The sequence below is a fragment of the Filicampus tigris genome, chromosome 21 (genome assembly GCF_054856515.1).
Source record: "Filicampus tigris isolate MCC_2025a chromosome 21, RoL_Ftig_1.0, whole genome shotgun sequence".
NCBI classification, from domain to species: Eukaryota; Metazoa; Chordata; class Actinopteri; order Syngnathiformes; family Syngnathidae; genus Filicampus; species Filicampus tigris.
In genome coordinates, this window is record NC_141237.1 from 11,514,472 (window position 1) to 11,535,000 (window position 20,529).

At 40.2% G+C, this 20,529-nt stretch overlaps 1 protein-coding gene across 4 annotated transcripts in view; it reads right to left on the reverse strand.

Moving 5' to 3' along the window:
- LOC147127617 (uncharacterized) overlaps positions 1–20,529 on the reverse strand; it is a 163,589-nt gene that overhangs the window by 71,608 nt on the left and 71,452 nt on the right. For all 4 annotated transcript variants that reach the window (XR_015084289.1, XR_015084288.1, XR_015084290.1 and 1 more), the window contains exons 18-23: positions 18,718–18,802; positions 15,997–16,087; positions 6,284–6,393; positions 6,071–6,145; positions 4,890–4,983; positions 4,767–4,807 (exon numbers count right to left, since the gene is read on the reverse strand). Coding sequence is in view for 1 of the 4 variants with exons in the window: in XM_086020952.1 (XP_085877078.1) it covers positions 4,767–4,807; positions 4,890–4,983; positions 6,071–6,145; positions 6,284–6,393; positions 15,997–16,087; positions 18,718–18,802 (496 nt within the window). In the remaining 3 variants the exon portion in view is untranslated. The remainder of the gene's footprint in view (positions 1–4,766; positions 4,808–4,889; positions 4,984–6,070; positions 6,146–6,283; positions 6,394–15,996; positions 16,088–18,717; positions 18,803–20,529) is intronic.

A 20,529-nucleotide genomic window follows, 5' to 3' on the forward strand; every position in this document is an offset into this window, starting at 1 on the left:
CGGATAAACTGGTAACTCGTTTCTTTGTAGCTTTAACTCATCAGTATGGGGAGTTTTTACGCATTACTGCAACCAATACCCAATGCTCTGGGTCAAATCCTCAAACCAATGTGCATGAGTATAAAAAAAACAGCATCGTCTCAGTCCCTTTTGGACTCAGCGCTGGGTTAGCTTTTCACCCATTTTGGGTTAGTTTGGAACCCTGCAGTTGGAAGAGTGTATAATTGCGCAATTAACGACATTAGAGCTGTTCTTCCTTCAATATTGATGACCACTTTTTTCACTGCAAAGTACTAGCACGGTTTGTCAGTAGGTCCTTAAAATAACATGTTCTCTATGTGCTTGTATAACATTTGTCCGGGTACTTCGGATTTCTCCCGCATTCAGCGTTCTTCTACCTGAAGTTAGCTGGGAGAGGCTCCAGCTCACCTGCGACTTTAATGAGGACCAGCGGTACAGAAAATGGATGGATGGACAACAGAGAAGTGAGTGTTTTGTGGGAAATTCACGACCCTGTTTCCGTTTACAGCATTCCCTTTTACACACAATAAGACCCTAGTGCAAATTTCAAATGTGGATCAATGCCAGGATGACTACTAATTCACATTTTTTTAAAATCAATGCTGGTGATATACAACAATAACCCATCAAAAATATGAGAAAATTCCATCTTTAACAGGCAGTGATTTATTCATTTATTTTTTTGGGGTGTGTGTAACTCTGTGTACTAACAGGTAAAAATAGCCGTAGAAATGAATGGCATAATAATTAAGAGTGTAACTTGGAGCAGAGATTGTATTATTGCCGTAAAGGTCTGCATTGCCCAATTCTTAACAAATCGAAGACATATGTCATGTAGAGGGTGGATAGTAACTTAACTTTGACCAGCATTCAAATTGTGTTCACAAAAACCTTTCCTCTTTTCAACACACGTTTCATTTATTGATTGAAATATGGATCCTAAATCACTCTTCGTAACCCGTGAGGGCTGACGGCAAATGCCACAGGTGATATGAAGCCACGGTGCCAAAGCCGCTTGAATGCACAGGCCATGTAATCATCATACATTGCATTATTAAAGGCCCTTCTAATGCAAAAAAAAAAAAAAAAGTCACATTTGGCTGATTGCTGTCAGCGATACAGACACTGTGATGTCCCCCTTTGCCACCAGTAATAAGATTTATCCAAGGGATGCATATGGCTGCCATGCAAATAACACGACATATCTGTTGCCATATAGACGTATGATTTTCATACATATGGCATTTGGGGTGGGTGCGTGTGTCGGAGTAGGGGAATGGGGGTTATGATAATGAACTGAAATGAATTAAGATTCATCATAACAAAGGATGAGGAGACACTATAGAGGAAGTTTTCATTCACTGATTTTTTTTTTTTTTTTTTTATCTCTTTCCATGTTATTATATTCGTTCAATCAAACCCCTCTCATGTCTACATCTATATGAACTGCCTCCTCTTTTGCTCTTCTCTCTCGCTCGTTCGCAATTATGAGCAAAAGACAAAGGAAAAGCGATTCATCTTCCTGTCGCGGCCTCTTAATGATATCATTAAAATGACTGACAGCTTTGAATAGTGCAGAGAACTTACCCCAGTCAAAACAAATCTGATCCGTTTTGGAAACACGGACTGGTGGTTCATTAAGGGGAAGGGGTGGGGCTGGTGGGTGTACAACAGGGTGTGGAAGCGATGGTAGGGTGGGGGCGATTATTGTTAATGAGGGAGACCTTAAGGGGTCGTACTTGGGGGTACAGCGAGTTGTGCTTCAGGCAGGTGCCCCCGCGAACACCAACTGCGCACACACACACAGACGCCTCTCACTTCCATCCAGCTCCCATCTGTGCCACATTCATTCTCATTGCCTTAATGAACATAATAAATATATCTCCCAGCCATTGATGAATGCTATTTGACAGCCAACGGGGGTGGCAAGTAGAAGAGGATGGGCCCTTGATTGGAGTGTAATCATTGTTAAAGGCCCAGCATGAATCACATATTCAGATTGGAGAAGCGGCACGACACGCACACACAGGTGGCAAAGCCCACGGGGTGTTTCATTCACAGCCTGGCACTCCTGCTGTTATTGTCATCAGCGGCATTGTCGGGCCAGGATGCTGCGTTACAACGAGACATGGTGGGAAATGCGCACGTTGAAAGTGGGTGGCCAGCACGAATGTGTGGCATCGGGTCTGTTGCACCAAGCTGCAAAGCTTGGAACAGTTGATTCGTAAAATAAATGATCTGTACTCTTTTTGGCAGGCCAACCCAGAGGGTGGCGCTACTGCCACTGGGAATCATCACTCACATTTAGCAGCAAGTATGTAATTTGATCAAGACAAAGAAACTGAGCTCCCCCCAAGGAACAATTTCTAGAATTTTCGTTTATTCTGATTTCATTAAAATGGAACTTCTAAAGCCAAACAATCTGTTCTAGCATGTTGATGATGTTGAACTCATCTTTTGATTTCTGGGGATTTAGAATCAGGGGCGTACTAGCCATTAGGCAAATATAGACAACTGCTTGGGGCCCTGAGATTTCCAGGGGCCCTCATTATCATGATCGATTCAACTGCTCCCCCTTCCCTTTTCATGCAATGGACTACTCCATCTTCTTGATTGCCTTGGTTTACCAATATATTAAAATACATTAAGTGAGACAAGCCAGATCAGTGTGTACGGTTTCAAACGATACCATAGCGAGTAGCAGTGCAACAATATGCATCTGTATCGAATTGTTCGACAAGTGGTCACGATTCGGTGCACACTGTATTGAACAATTGTTTTCATATATATATATATATATATATATATATATACATATATATATATATATATATATATATATATATATAATTATTTTTTTTTCGATTTATTTATTATTTTTTGGGGGGTGGCGGCACGGTGGGCGACTGGTTAGCACGTCTGCCTCACAGTTCAGAGGTCGTGGGTTCGACCCCGGCCCCGGGCTCCCTGTGTGGCGTTTGCATATTTTCCCCGTGCCAGCGTGGGTTTTCTCCGGGTACTCCGGTTTCCTCCCACATTCCAAAAACATGCATGGTAAGTTGATTGGACTCTCTAAATTGCCCCTAGGTGTGATTATGAGTGCGGATGTTTGTCTTTGTGTGCCCTGCGATTGGCTGGCAACCAATTCAGGGTGTCCCCCGCCTACTGCCCGAAGACAGCTGGGATAGGCTCCAGCACGCCCCGCGACCCTTGTGAGGATAAGCGGTATAGATAATGGATGGATGGTGTTTTTTATATATATATATATATATATATATATATATATATATATATATATATATATATATATATATTTTATATAATCAATAGCTCTGCAACAGCCAATTTTCGCAAATTTAATGGCCCTCAAATAAGCAAAGAAAGCCTCAGTGGTAATACTGACTGCTTTCAAGTACACTTTCACATTGTGTAGTCTAAGTAGGCCATTGAAAAATATAGAGCACTTACTGCACATCTTTATTAGGGTGCCAGCAGAATTCACAATTCGATTCCGAAAGCAGCAATAATTTAATACACAACTAGAAACCATACCCTGATACTAGTACACCTCGGCCGTACAAACACTAAATTAACAGTCACAAGTGTTAATTATAACTGCAGCAAAGCATACTGGGAATGCCGCTTCTCTAAGGTCTCGTTGTGAAGCACCAATGACACAAAAATGACTAATATTGACCAAAGACCCCCAAAAATTATTTGACATGAATCTTTTTTTATTCAAAATTTTGACCATTGACTAATTTGCATGCATTTCTATACTGCTCTTGCATGAGTTTGGTTCACTTAATTTGCACATGCGCAGTGGCATGCTGATACAGTCAGAGTCTGAGAGTAACTGTGTATAACACTGTTGTGAGTTCATTCTGCGGTTTGTATCATTGGCCAGTAAATTGTGTCGATGTAATTCACGGTAATTCACGTGAATGCAAAAAAAATAAAAAAAATGGTGTCAATTGGTTTCAATCAGAGCGCAAACAGTAAGTACCGTTAGCTGCCTAAATGTTGCTGACTAAACAGTCTCATCTCATGTTATCTCTGCTTGTCCATTTGTTTCTTTTTGTCCATTTGAACTATTTATGTTCTCATATGTGTTCAAATAAACACTGATTGTGATCTTTTAAGCACATTCAGCTATTTATGATCGAATACAATATGAACACTATAGAAAAATTGACGTTGGAGCGTAGTAAGTAGTGACGGGAAATGAAGCTTCAAATTTGCTTCATGAAGCAGTTGTTTTGTTATTTTTTTGATTGCTCTAGATGGCTTCATTTCACCACCACTAGTGGGTGGTGAAGCTATTTTACTTCATCAAAACGTTTTGAACTAAAGTGGGCTGGTCCGAGTCATGAAAATCCAGTGATGCAGTAATGCTCTTGCCAATCTTAAAAAGAAATTCAGACAAAGTGTTCTGGAAGTGGATTTCTATAGGTTGGCAGCTCTTCTATGGGCTTTTCTAATCTTTTCCATTTTGTTTGCATTTCTGAACCTCAGTGTGTTTCTTCTGCTGTCTTAAAATGGGCATGGACGCACAGTTTGCAGTGCTTGAGCATCAACTGTTAGCACAGTGCAAAGCACTTTCTGCAAAGAGGAAATAATATCAAACTGTTGTCACGTCTTTTAACGTGGTGAGCATATCTGAGTTTAAAAAAAAAATACATGAAAAAATTGAAATTGTTGCACCCCATAGCAAGACTTAAGAATGGATTGACAAGTTGACTTACATTTTCTCATCCTGAATTGCACAGAGGTCCTTGAGTCGGGCCTGCGAAAGAATGCAAAATGATTATTTATTTACTCATTCATTTATGAAAAATGTCTATCATCTTTCTGTTCTGCCATCTCACCTTGACGCTGCCCATCTCTTTCTCCTGCCCAGCCGCCACTTCTTTCAGTCGCTTCACCTCCGCCTTCAGCGTATCATTAGCCCCCTGAAGATGTCTGACAAACCAAAAGAAAATGCAGACACTCAGTTCAAGCAGACAATGCACACTTGGGCTGACAGACGCTATTATGATCAAAAAGCTCGTGTTACATGTGGCAGAAAAACAGTGCATAGACACACCGACACATGTTTCATGACAGTAAAATGCTAGGTCCGCAGTGTCATTTATTACTCAACCATGTGGCTATTCATATGCATTTTGCTATTGTGACAAAGGAAAATGGTACCAATCATCCTTTTTTACATTCATTTTATTTTTCAACGAAAGCCTCAGAGCGAATTTATTACATTTATCAGTATCAGTATTCTGTATGCTAAAGCACAACGACACAGCGGAGGGTTAGGACGGTTATAGCACATTAAGGGCAGGGGCGGGGCATGACACGACCATGACAGAGTCTGACTAGACCGCTTTTATCTCCTAAAAGACAAATATGTCACGCCCTGTCTGTGCATGTGGCACGTGCATGTGTCTGTGTGAGTCACGATGATGCACGCATGACAGAAAGACTGTCATGTATAAGTACGTCAAAATAGACAACCTGAATCATTTTAGCACATGTACAAAGCCACATTTGAATGCACAACATTTTCCGAACTATTAGCATACACAAATATTCAAGGTGCGCTGAGAAGTAGGTTAGAGCATGGATTGGTCTCTGGCCAATTTCGGGGCACATAGGGACTAATAACTCAGACTCGCAATCATGCCTACGGAAAATTTAGAGCTATTCACTTAAAGTTTATGTTTATGGAATGTTCGAGGAAGCCAAGGTACGTATAAAAAAAACACACAAAAGCAGTGGAGAAATTCTATAAAGAAAATTAACTACTGAAATTTGCACCCAGACCCTTTTGACTGTGAGGAGGTAACCAAACACTCCACAGTGCTGTCCGTTAGACTGATTTATCTTAGTTATAATATAGAGCGCACACAAAAATGAAATGTGAGGATGTCAATTTGTTACGTGTACGCAATAAATAGTATTGGAAAATCATCATGCAGAAAAGTGAATATTCTTTTTTTTTTGTGTGGACAAAACCCAGTTGTGCAATTTGATTTCTGGTACATTAAAAACTCACACTTTGTCTTCCTTGGTGTTGAGCAAAACTTGGCTTTGGGCCTTCATCTGCTGTACAAGATTCTTAATAGATGCTCTGAAAGAAAAAAAGTCAAATTCTTTGCATCTACTCAAGACAACCTAAGACAGAGCCACAGCACTACTGGAAAGACACTTTCAAAACAACTTTCAGGATTCCACTATCAAATGGTGTAATTGCATTGTGTTTTCATACTTTTGCTCAGTGATCCATCGTTTGAGATTAGTCACGACGAGCTGGCTCTCGTAGCGAAGGTTGTCGTTGTCAGAACATAATGCCGCCAGCTTGGACTGGAGCGTGTCCACCTGCAATAAAGAGGAAGAACAACAACAACGCTTTATTGCGCCTGCAGGCGATTTTTATCCCACAATAGCTTAATGTTACAGATTGCATGGCAGCCCGTTGCTGTTGCTTAAATGCCAAAAACATAAAATGCATAGAAATGAAGTTAAAAAAAAAAAAAGGAAGAAAGTGCTGATAGAAGTACATGCCTCAAACAAGACAATACAGAGCACGTTTTGGAGATTGGGTAATAGTGACAAATGACACAGGTGGCATTTGCTGACACACATCTAAACAGCAGGATGAGGTATTAGGCGGTGCTTAAGGAGTAAAGACGGTGGATGGTGCGTGGGGTTAACAGGGATGGGATGGCAAAACAGCTGACTTTCTCATTCTTATCAATCAGGACCCTTTAGGGCGCCTAAACTCCGGGGACACATTGCTAATATCACCCTGGAAACACCTTGATATGCCACACGTTCTACCCACAAAGACTTGAAAACATGAGAAGAAACAGCCTTTAAACAGCCTTTTAGTGCCCCCCCCCCCCAAAAAAAAAACAACCCACACACACATACATCACGACAATAATAAGAGTGAAACAGTTCAGATGTTGCTTGTCTGCATATGTCTCAAAGTACTAGCTTCTGGGAATAATAGAAACGATGTCTACGATATGACGGAAGTGGTATATTGACATCGCAGACGGTAAAGACGGTTTATTCTGAAATGTCGGAATTTTCATGCACGGCAATCGGATTAACAATCGACAAACTACCTCTCTCGTTCTGAATAAAGTCTTGATCGGAATGGACTTGATTGGGTCAGAATATTCAGAAAGGGTGTGTAAATTCCGATTAGGCTTTTAATCCGAATAAATGTGTCCATGTAAACGTGGCTTTTGTTTTGGTGTTTTGTGGAGCAAAGGTGACAGGTGAGAACACATGTGGCATAGGACAATCACAGCCAGTCAAATCCAGAATTAAAAGAAATCGGGAACCACACACAAACATACTAACACCTGTGGAAGAAACGAGCAGATGGCGAGAGAGCTGATTAGGTGAAACAGTACACAGGGAGCAGAACTGACGACACCAGCCAGAGAAAAAGACATAACGAGCTCACAGGGAAGGCTGGAACAAGAGACAAAGAAAAAACACAATCTAAAAACCCGATCAACACAAAATCCAGAACAAAAGGAAACTATCTCTTCCAGTTTCAAACCGAAGAACGCAAACAGATCATGACAGCGTTGTCATCGGCTTTCTTCATTCGACATTACCACAAACACGGACCAAACACTTCAACTGTTTGCTTGTCTGATCACATTGTTTTGAAGTCAAGCTACTCATTCTAGACCCACAACAAGGGACTTACTGCGGCGACCCCGGATGGGACGAGCTGAAAGAGATGAACATGCTCGATCAAATTACAGTGCAGCACAGCACTTCGTAGGATTCTGTGTTCTGCCATTAAGCTGACAAACAATGCTTTTTGAAGAACTATGAGCAGTCAGACAAACAGTCAGGCCCACAAATATTGGGACATCAACATGATTCTCATCGTCTTTCAGTTTTAATTCGAGGGTATTTACATCCAAATCAGTAATTACCTTCCACTTTTTAAGAGAGTAAAATTGTTTCCAATATTATGTGCTTATAAAGCCAAATGATCCAAAACTGCTTCAGAATGCAGATGACCCAAAGCATACTATGCAAGAAACCAAATATTTTTTTAGGCAAAGAAGTGTGATGTTATGCAATGGGCAAGTCATTCACCTGACCTGAATCCTATTGAGCATGCATTTCATTTGCTGAAAATAATTAGTCCACATGTGTTCCAATAGCATTAATGAGTTTAAAACAATGTAATGGACAGATTAACAGCGGTGGAATACTTTCTTCTTTATCTTTTGTGGACCACAGTCTGGGTCCTGACTTATTGTGGTGGCTAACAAGCTAACGCATCTCAGCAAACATCAGGGTCACACGAACCACAACGATTAAAGATTAAAATCATATTCGGCAACCCAAATTGTTTTTATGATTCACATTTTTGTCTGAGCCTTGAAATTGAAATAAAAAAAAATCTGGCTTTTTTTTTTTTAATTAAAAAAACCCAAATTTTTAAAATTGTGGATTGCCACTTGAAATAGCAAAGTAATATAATGCACAGATTGACAGTAGCAATCAGGTGTATCTTTAGTGACTAAACTTTCAACTAGCTAATTATGATGTAGGCTTTGGAAGAGGTTTAGCAAAAATAAATAAATAAAACAGCAATACCCACACTCACAAAGCACAGCCACAATAACACGAGTGTACACGCACACACACGTTGACGTCGCACATGCAGACATAGCGCCGTAACGCGCTATAATGGCAGTAATTACTATGGTCTCACATTAAGACCTCCCTCCGGACTGTCTGACAAAGTCGGCTGATGCTGGGATGTAAATCGCAGCGCCGGTTTGATGTTGTGATTAGGACTAAATTACACACCAGCACTCTGTTTTCACCATTGTCAAGGGAGGCGGTGAGCTGATGCGCAATCGTGTGTGTGTGTGTACGCGCGTAAGAAGGGAGGGAGCAGTCAAAAGCGGCAAAAGGAGGTGCGATTGCAGGCGGGGGTGGGTGGAAGGACGCAAATCTGCTTAACATTTAGATTGGTTTTGTTGCACAAATATTTTAGCAGATGACAGGGGCTAAAAGGGGCACCAAAATGCATTTGGGACACTTTTACTCGCGAGTCTGGTGATGCCGCTGCTCCTTTCGGGGTTTTTTTTATGTTTGAAAATACAAGTTGACTGGTGGAGGATTTGGACTCTACAGTGGCTTCTAGAGTATTTATCATTTTGAATCCGACTGGTGCACAGGGCAAGCCTTTTACTGAAAATGGATGGATTTCTTTTTGTTGGCTAAAACAATTGTTTACTTGTCTTGACTGACTTTTAAAAATATGTACAGTATTTCACAACCAAGCAATACAGTTGCGCAGTACCTACCAACAAAGCAACCATGACGCTTAATATGCTATCTGCCAATTCCATCAATGCCAAGAATACGCCACTGGGTCACGGTTCTGTTCCATCACTATCCAAAATACTGGTATTGGTAAAACCATTTATAGGCGATATATAAAAACAATGAAATGAATACTAGTATGTATGGTGGTAACTGAGCGTGTTTCCTTATGCCACGGGACGACGTATTCTTACTCTACGCACTGTTCCAAACATCAAAATATCATATTGTTGTTCTGTGAAAAACACTTACAGTATGTCCATTTTTTTTTATTTTTTCTTATTTTTACGTAAATGGTGTTTCCAGGTTACAGACATCGCATTAAAGTGAACATTTTAAACAATTCCAAAATTGGACGTGTTTTTCACAGGACAGCGACGATATATGGTACGATTGCTGCACCGTCGTAAACTGAGGACCACCTTCATATTTTCTGGGACAAACCATATTTTTCCAAGCGATGCATGTAGAATTGATGTTGTTCAAATGTTATCCATTATTAGAGGCTGCTAAAACAAACAGACCAAACAGAAGAACTTTTTAGTCATGGAATTGAGGACACGCGTAAAAAGTGCTAGTCGTCCGGTTGTTGCAATCGTCAGAGACGACGACCACGAGCCATTAGTCTTTTCAACTCATTGCTCGTCAGAGCACATCCTTTCATCAAATTAATGAACACATTTATTGTTAAACACATTTTTATAAAACATTAATTCATTCTGTCTAATTAAAAGACCCAACAGGCCTGACATCACTTAGATATGCATACTTATCACTCACAGGGTCTGAATTAAAGATCTACAGGAGTGCGCTGCGTACGTGCGTGCGCACGTGTGTGTGTGTGTGTGTTTGCACACTTTGCATGTGCATAGGACGGCGATCAGAGAATGCGGGTCTCCCCACTCTAGGCTTAATGGTGATAATCATGGCATGACCCAACATTAAGTCTGTGAGTGCGTGTATTTGTGTGTGTCCTACTCTCACTAATGGCGACGATGATGACATGTTCTCCATTAGACTAGTCAGTGGACCACAGCAGATCTAGCATATTAATGATGCTGATGATGGCTTCTTTAATTATCGTCGTCTGCCGCTGCTGTATGGCCCCACTCCTTTTCCCAGTCCTTTCATCACACACTCCCCTATGCGCTTTTTCAACTTGTTTATCAGCCGGCCACCATTACTGAGGCTCCCTGTCGACTTGACTCCCGCCTGCTGGGATGAAACTTCGCCGGGGTTCGGGAGAAGTTTGCCCCACAACATTTAATTGCAAAACAGCTGCAAAGTGACATTTTGTAACATGATCTTTCAGACCGGAAACTGGTTCAAGTACAATTGAACTTATTGTTCGTTTGTAGCTCGGATATGAATCAATAACCCAATAAATATTTGAAAGGAGAGCACTTTAAATTGTTTACTATTTACTTTTGTAGACTTTTACATACAGTACATAGCCTCCTGTTACTTGGACTTGAGTAGAGTCATTATGAGTATAATTTCATAGTTTGGCTACTGTAGAATACTTTAGTATGCATATATTGTAAGTTTTCCTCTCTGTAGCTGCAGTGTGTCAGCTTCTTGCGCAAGATGATTCCTCCAATAATGATGTACAATGGCTGATGAGAGGTGCTCAGAGTGCACATAAAGAATAGAAGAAAAAGATGAGAGAAAGAGTAACAAAGTAAAAGTTTGTGAACACGGTGTGTATTTGTGATCAGAGGTTTTGAAAATTATGTTTAATGAAGAGATTGTGAACAAGGATATTATTATTCAAGGTTAACCGTTATTCATTCCATTTCGACTGCAAGCGTCACATTAAAAGAAGAGCCTTTTGATTATTCCAAAAAGCGGTTACCCGTTGCAAGTGATATAATTTGGCTTTTATAAGCAACAAAATGAAAATGGCTGCTTAAATGAATTACACTGTGACCTTCAACGTTAAAAGCCACGGGAACGTTGCTTTGATATTGGCCTTCAGATCGTTTGCATTTCGGCGTTTCCGTTCCCTCGCCTTCTTCTTGATAATACCCCATAAATTTTCAACGGGGTTCAAGTCAGGCATGTTTGCTTGACAATCAATTAGTGGTATTACATGGCTATCAAAGCAGGTATTGGTAGTTTAGTTGTCCTTCTCCAGTTTTCCTCCACACTCTGGGACCTTGATTTCTAAATGAAATGCAAAATTGACTTTCATCTGAAAAGAGGACTTAGGACCACTGGACAACAGACCAGTATTCTTTCTGACTTTGTGGTTTAGGGCTTGGAGTGGAATCCTTCAACTGTAGCCCATGTCATGCAGACATCAGACGTCTCTTTTGAAGATCCACCAAATTTCTGAACCGCCTTTGCTTGGCAATTCTCTCACCACTCCCTGTCACCTGACCACCTTTTCCAGCCACATTGTCCCCTTTTGTCCCTGTCTCTTAACAATCTGTTCATGTACTTTGGTACAGCACTCTGTACCAGCTTTTCTTGCAATTTCTTTTTGAGACCTTTCCTCCTTATGGAGGCCGTCAATGATGGTTTCCTGCGCAACTGTCAAGTCAGCAGTCTTTACCATTATTCTGAAGCCTAAGTCAGACTTGGGAGCGTTTGAAGGCTGAGGAAAACCTCTGAAGGTGTTTTGCCTTAATTAGCTGACCAGAGTGGGACACAGGGAGCCTAAAATGTTGAACATTGTGATGATATTCAAATTATTTGAAATACTGGACATATATATATATATATATATATATATATATATATATATATATATGGAGAGCGTGATGCAATGAGACTTGTTGTCATCACATACATATGAGTATATAACGTAACTTGTCGGTGTGCCTTCAAAGATCTCTCTCTCTCTTGGGCAGTCACACTGAATCTCAAAATTAATTAACGGTACATGATCAAAATAACCTCAGCATGTGGAATTTAAAAATCACTGTTGCATGGCGATTCCGAAATGTAGCGTCTAGAGGGCAACATTTATATTCAAACCCAACAACAGCCACCTAAAGCTATTAAAAAGTGGCCTTAACTATTGGGTGAAACGTGTGAGAAGATTGAAAGGGGAAGGCTATTCTAAAGTTTTGGACTTGTTGAAGTGAAAGCACGAACTCCATTACCCAGTAGTACATGACACAAAAACAGTCTATTTGAGCATTTCGTGTGCATATTGCAAATATGCTTGGCTGCTCTTTTTTTTTTTTTTTTTTAAATCACTGTGCTTCTTCCCTGTAGTTTCCCCCAGTATGATTAAAAGTCTAATTGTACAGAGACATCAATGTCACTGGTCACATCAATGACTTCAAATGTTTATCAACTTTTTGCCATCTGAAATCATTTCAGTAAATTCTCATTATGGTTGCCTTTGCAAGTCCAAAAAGTTTAGGTGGCCACACTAATGACATGTTTGTGTGGGGCTGATTGAGGAGAGAAAATGCAATGGTTAATGTGTTTGAAGCAGGAGGCACACAACGTTACTTGTGTTTACATGACTTGTATTTAAATTGGAACCACGCAGGCAGCACACTGACGAGCCGATACCACGCACATCATTCCCCTTATGTCATAAGAGAGACAGGCTAATAGACCCATGGAACATAAACAGTGAGCTCATGCATGCACACATGTACACGTGCAGACAAAACTCTTGGTACCCTTGGGTTAAAGACAGAAAAAAAAGACAAATCAAATAAAGCTTCTGGAAAAATGTCCTTTGAACAGAAGAGACAATTCTATTTAGCCTTGCTTTGCCTTTAGCTCTGTTTCACCGGGAAAAAAAAAGAGGTATACAAGGAAAACATTGCACCTACTATGAAAGATGTAGCAAGTTTGTTTCTGTTCTGGGGCTACTTGCTGAATCCGGCATGTTTTGAATCTGTGCAGCGTATAAAGAAATCACAAAACTAGCAAGGCTCTTCAAGGAGCTAAAATGTGCTGCCACGGTGTCACGACCATATTTTATTTTTTTAAAATAAATAAATACATTTTTTTTTTTTTTCTTTCTGTTGACCACAAAAAAGTAGTGCCTGAATTTGATCTCAATTTCAAGTTATTTCAGTGACCATTTTGTTAGTTTTTTTTTTATCACAATGGTACAAACCATTTTGTCCATCAGTGTAACTGAAATTCACACACTAACACACACACACACACACACTCCCGCACACACACGGACAGAGGTATCTGAAGTTCAGCTACTGTGCACCGAGGCAATTTGTAATATAGATTTCCTCTATAAGCTACTGTAGTGTACCATTTACTATTTCAAACCCTTTGATTTTATTTATTTTTTTCCTACCGGCGGACAATTCATCTTCTCAAAGTCAATAAAAAAGATTGGGAGCCTAATGAAGGAGTCATATTCACAACAACCATCATGATGGTGTTTAAACACTGTTTTTCCAAATGCACATTTGGCAAAAAGCTCACCTGCTGTTGAGATGATGAAAGGCAGAGTGGATGCATAAGGGGAGATAAAGGGGACTGTGTCTGAGTGCAGGTGCGGCCATCAGACACAGAAATACATAAAACACAATCTTCTCTCTTGCTCTCTCTCAAACAGACACACACACACACCCACACTCAAGCACGCACACACACGGGTAATTGTAGATGCCTTCAAAATCAAGAAGTATGCGATTGAATGAATGCGATTGATTAAAACATCAATGCAATGATTGTCTAAAAGAATAAAAACAAATGATATCGCTTTCATTCTTTTTTTTGACACAGTGCACAATAACATACTTGTATATAATTACAAAGGAATGTTACAAAATCATAGTATAATATTGCACAATGTCTGAAGCCAGCACAACTTGCTAGACCGCAGTTCAATATAGGCACCAAATACTGTATTTACACGACTACATCTATTTTACAACCAGCCTATCCTCACTACAGTGTTGACAATTCAGATGTTTTTTTTTCTCTCACGCGACTCACTTTGAACAAGGGTCATGACAGCGTCAAGGGAAAACCAAACATAGAATCAGATATCCGTGGTCCACATATGACCTGTCTACAGTCTCTGACGAGCCCTCACAGTCTGTATGAAGTCAAAATAAAAATGTGTTAATTTTTGGGAAAGTGGCTCCTTTATTTTGATGTGCGCACGAGTGGGCATGTCAGCCAGTAAGAGCAATGACTTGCGTCTTTCGCCTTGCCGACTTAGCGAAGTGACTCATCGGACCCCTCTAGCGACTAATTAAAGTAGCATGTGCAGGGAAGACGGCCAGGAGGATTCACCCTGATAATCATTTGAGAGTCCCAACGAGGAATGATGCTGATAAATACCAGCACATTTTAAAAAGGTGGAAACGATAACATTTGTGAAAGTTGATTAAATGGAAATATGTTTATTATTTTAATGACTGCGTAACATTTGTTTGTCATTTCCATGTCCTAATGATAAAAACATATACCTCATATACACAGGAAGTAGTGTCTTAAATAGAGAAGCATGATCCAAGCCAAAAATTAAGCAGAACTGGAAGGCAAGAACAGACTAGCATTAGCTAACTGTCATCTTATTACAGGCACAGACAGTACATGCTCAGTTTTTTCTTCACATTCTGGGCAAGCATCTTGTCTCAATGCCCCAGCACCACCACTGGTTGCCATCATAGCAAAGGCCATACTCAACATTGGCTCATCAGTACATGGGGGCGGAGTTAGCAGTGCCTCATTTGAGCGAGACGGAATCGACCCCGTAAAATTGCACACTAATGTACAGTAAGTCTGAATTATAAGACATATAAATAACAAACACAAGACAGTGGAATTCAAATATTATTTTGTTGGGTGCAAATCGATTACTGGTGATAACAGCATTGTTTTGCAGCAAGTACAGTATTGCTATACTAAAAAAAAAAAAACGATGTTAAATACTGCCCTGTGACTTCAGTTCACGCAAGAAACATAACCTAATCCGCATTACAAGACACAAATGAAATATTTTTACATTCTGGAAGCAAATGAAGATTTCTGGTTCCCTGGATACTGATTGACTGGTTCATCACTAAACAATCATTGTCGATGAGAAGACAAGGGGAAGCCAAGCTATATAAATTGCATTATTCACTAGGGTAGAGTTTACGAAAAAGTGAGCGAGAGAGATGGAAAAAGGTTAAAAAAAAAAAAAGCATAGATAAGGAACCAAATGTAAAATCTAAATCCAAGACAGCAGCAGGGTTCAAGGCAGCTTAAGACAGAATTTTAAGTTTGTCGAATCTAAATGAACATCGCTTCACCCATCCCGGCTTTGCCCTTAATTATCTATTCTGCCTTTGTACAACACCAGCTCAGCTTTGACAACTGCTCTCCCTCCGCTTCCAGTCAGAACATTAGGGAATATAAGGGAATATTACACCCAGAATTAACTCTCCAAATCACCTTGCACGCAGCCCTCCCTCCTTTAGACAAGATAATCCGAGCTCTAGCACTGGATATATGCCACTAATCATCAAAAAGGTAGAAGAGGAGAGAGGAAGGAATAAAGGTGAGGTGAGGGAGACCTTGAGTTAAAGGCGAGGGCGGATTCAAATATAGAATAAGTACAAAAATAGACACAACCAAGTCAACATTACAAACAAAGGTTTTGTTTTAATTTACCTTGGCTTGTGCATGCTTTTTCTCCATGTCAGCCTGCTGAAGGGTCATCTTGAATTCTGATACCTCCGTTTCCAGTCTCACAGCCATGACGCTACACACAGCCCAAACAATGCACATGATCACAATCATCATATGGTGAAATGTCACACATTTCAATACACTCATGGGACACTTTATTGCCTAAATGTGATAATAGGGCTTAGTTTTTCTTTTTTATTTGATGGTGTCATTTCTGACTTCAATGAAGGCAACGTGGGTTCAGTTCATAGTGTGAATGTGGGTGATCCGGAGCAAAATAAGATGTATAGGAAATGGATGGCTGCATGGAAAAATAATTTGGTCTTACATTCATGATTGTGTTCGTGGTTTGCAGAGGTGTGACGTACTACAACTGCACTGCATCATACTGGAAGTTGTTTCTAATTGTCTAATTGTCACTTAATTCATTCAGTACCAGACTTTTTTAGACCCTCTGTAAAATAACGTATATATACGTCATTAGGATAGAATGAATTAATAAGGACGTATGGAGTTTGAGCCATGCAGTTCTACAAGACAGCAAATCAAAACCATAACAATAACATTGAAATTAAGTAGTTGATATAATGTAAAGAAAATAAAGTATACATTTGTGACACTATCAAGTTTGAGTGAATACTTGCTTGGGCACAAGGTGAACGTCTGTGTTTGGGGGGGGTGTACTCGCATGTGTGTGTGGCAGTCGAGCTAAGAGAATGCGAAGGGGATCAATACGAAGGGGTCCATTCCTGCCACACTACTGTGCGCCCACTGTCTGTATGCGAGTCAGTTAGTGTGTGCGTTTGTGTGCGTGTGCGTGTGTTCGTCAGCTGCCCCGGCTACAGCAGGATCAATACAACAAATGATTACCATTTCCACTAACCTCCCTCCGCAGCCTGGCTACGGCCGATCAGTGGGCCTCAACACCCCCCTCCTTCCCAACACGTGCACACAGGCGCATACACGCCAAAACAAACCACCCACAATCGTCATCCAAAGCCTTAAACAACACGATTGTAAGGAATTATATGTATCTGAGCAACAACTGCTTTGGGACAGCGATCTGAAGTTACTTTATGGATTTTGCTGCTAAAATAATACATCAAAAGTGTAGGAATGACTTGTTTTCCTGTTACTGAGAGATACAACTATATAAACCCATAGGACTTTATTTACATGATGACTGTTTTGTTTTTTGTTTTTTTACAGATAAACTTGAAAATGTAAAAAGTAGTCAAGTGGAAAATTGACTCATATACTTACTAGACACTTTTTTTCCAAATTTAACAAAATCCAATAAAAGAGTACATCAAAAATCCTCCCTTCAGAAAGATGCTTGAGAGAAGTATTACGTTGAATGAGTAAATAAGTTTGGTGCTGGTATCAAACTGCAATGTATCATAATGAGAGGTGTTTATTTCTTGTTTTAATCTCATGTCAATAAAGAAGTTACCCAAACGATGCAGTGCAGTTCAAAAACTAAAACTACAAGGACAAAGGTTTTCTGTTGATCAAGCTTACTGAATGTTGTGGGCAGTTTGTGTCTCCAAACTGATGACAAGATGAGATAAAGAAACCCACCAATACTCCCATCATTTGATTTCAAATATTTATCGGTTTAAATCGACAGAAAATCTTGCTTTCAAGAGAAGGAGCACAAATTATCAGCTGTTTTACCGCTCACGAATGAACAAAATCAGTGCAATGATATTTCATCAAAATGAATCGCAGTAGGTTTCTACACAACAAAATGTTTGGGAGTGATTAGCGGCATAATGCCGTGGTAAAAAGCAGCAGCAGAGCAGCCAAAACAAAAAGGAAAAGCATACGGCTGATAGATTGGTCCATGGAGAAAACATATGACAGGAAGAAGAGAGTCAAAGCTAGAAGGGAAAGGAGACGGAGGCATCCCGTGGAGAAAGGAGGGGATTTCCCACTGCACACATGGAAGCCATTAGCATTGGCGTTGTGTTGCTTTAAAAAGAAAAGAAAAAAAAAAACTTTCATGTCTTTGCACTTATTAGATAATGCAGAGTTAACTGTAAACAGCGCCATTCTCCAAATGTAATATGCAGACGCAGCGACTGCTTCACGGTGCGGCACCTAAAATTGCTTGGAACTTAAAGTGTAATAATTCACAATGAAAACCTAGAAAGGTTCCACGCCGACTTTTAAATTGCCGGTTGACTGGCGAAAATCGAGAAAGTAAAGTTCCACGAGCTTCTCTTGCGCTCTTGTAGCGGTGAGGTCATGTCGAAGCCAAAGCCGCAACCACAACGACACATCGACGTTCTCGCATACGTAAACACATGCGTGCGCACACACACACACACACACACACACACACACACACGAGTCATATCTTGCTGATGTCATCGCCACAGCTCTTAGCAGCAAGTAGGGGTCAACTTGGGGCCACTGAACTTTGAACTTTGTGCACTCACGTCTGTGGAGCCAGCACGCCCCATCATGCAAGTTACATTCAAATCCACGGATGATAGTTCATTGCTTGATATCGCGCGAGTCTGACATTTAACAGTGAGATGCATGTTGGACCATTTTATTTCGTTAAGACTCTCTACTGTTCGGCACATATTCACTTTAACTACCCACCGTATACTGCACACAATAAAGTTGATGTTTTGGATTAACAAGCATGCACATGGGGTGACGGGAAAGGAAAGGGAAATTCTCGGTCCCTACCGTGTTTTATTTTGTGCTTGCTGTTCCTCATTCAGACACGCCACCATGCGCTTTGCCTCCTCTGAACGGGCTGCCAGCACCTCCACTGAGCAGGTAAAGAGCAAGAAGAGGCAATTTTAGATGTATTATAGAACACGCATGTGGTTGAAAATATATACAAAGTACATCACTATTGTCTAGGTCTAACATGAAAAAAGTCAACATCCAAAAGATGCTATTTTCATCTTAAAAAAAGGGAATGAGAGAATAACTAAAAGACCTTTTTGAACTAGACAAAAGAAGCAATCTCCTGCTTTGTCAATAGATGGCACTCTTTATCCTAACCACACTATTAGTGCTCAAACACTCCGGCTGCAGCCCTTCAATCATTTCCCTTTTTGGGCTCCATCCTCCGTCTACATGCAATAAAACCCCATTGTCCCACATTTAGTGGTGCAGCACACTGAGTGGCTGCATAATAAAGCACCGGTCAGCTTCCTTGGTTTGCTTGCCTTTGCTTTGCAAGGCCTTTTCAGATGGAGCTGAAATTTCCTTCCTTTACCCCTCTAATTTTTTTTTTTTTTTTTTTTTTTTTTTGGTGTGTGGTACATGTTGTTTTGTGAGTCAATGTTCCCTCATTGGTCTTTAAAACCTTTTCACTAAATTCAGTATTCACTGAACACAACATAAACTGTCAGCCGTCAGTGTCCAAGGCTGCTGAATATTGAGGAGGAGTGAGCGCTTTATATGCAGAGGTGTGTGTGTGTGTGTGTGTGTGTGTGTTATTGTGTGCGCGCACGTGTGTGTGCAAGAGTGGGCCAAATATTTACAGGCCGGACCTTGACTTTGTGAAAATGAATGTGTATTAGAGTATGCGGAATAGAGCTGTTGGTATGATGCTTTTAGTGCCGGGCAAACAGACTTGATTTAAGAGCTGAAACCACATAGCAGGGAGGGTGAAAATCTACAAAATATATGTTTAATTTATGCTTTGGAAGATTTCAAAATTGGATTCCAGGAGAAATTGAAGCATCACTAATAAATATTTAATATTTAATGCTTCACAAATACATCTTATAATGTGTCCAGGTGTGCTTCACTGACTATTTCAGCTCAAGGTGAATATTTGCCTTGAGTCTCAATAATCAATAAAGCACAGAGGTGAAAGCTTGAGATGGAGGTTGGGCGGGTTAGCTCAGCGAAACTCGCTATGAGGCTGTGGACAGAGCAATTAGAAGCAAAGACTTGTCCATCCCAAAAACACTACCACAGGTGCTTATAACTAAATGGGGACTCGACACAAAATTAGTGAAAATACTGAAGAACCTCGAAGGCCAAACACAATCTATTCCGGTTCCTGTTCTGTGCAGATTTGGAATAAAAATGTTTCTATGAGGAATGATGGAAAGTCACTGAATCAGTTGCTGTATAAAGGCAAAGCTTGTTGTCATTGTTAGTTTTAAATTTGAAGAGGAATGACATGGGAACGAATGTGAAGAGGGAGGTCACTCGAGCCTACACGTGTTTGCAAGGTGGGCTCCTTCACATAGACTAAACTAAACTCATTTTTTATTCATTTTTTTTTTTCCTCAGCTCATTTTCTGCGGTATGTTCTGCTTCTGACCAAAAAATGGCCGCTATGTTGCACTTAAGGTTTCACTGCGTTATGGTGGTCATCACACCCACGCAGAAAGTTTAAAAAAAAAAAAAAAGTGAAGTGATTAAAAATGAAAAAAAAAAAAAAAAAAACATGTAAAAATAATAATATAACAGCTGTTCCAAATTTACTTCAAATTCACAGAACATTGTGGACTCCACAGCACTTAAGTAGCT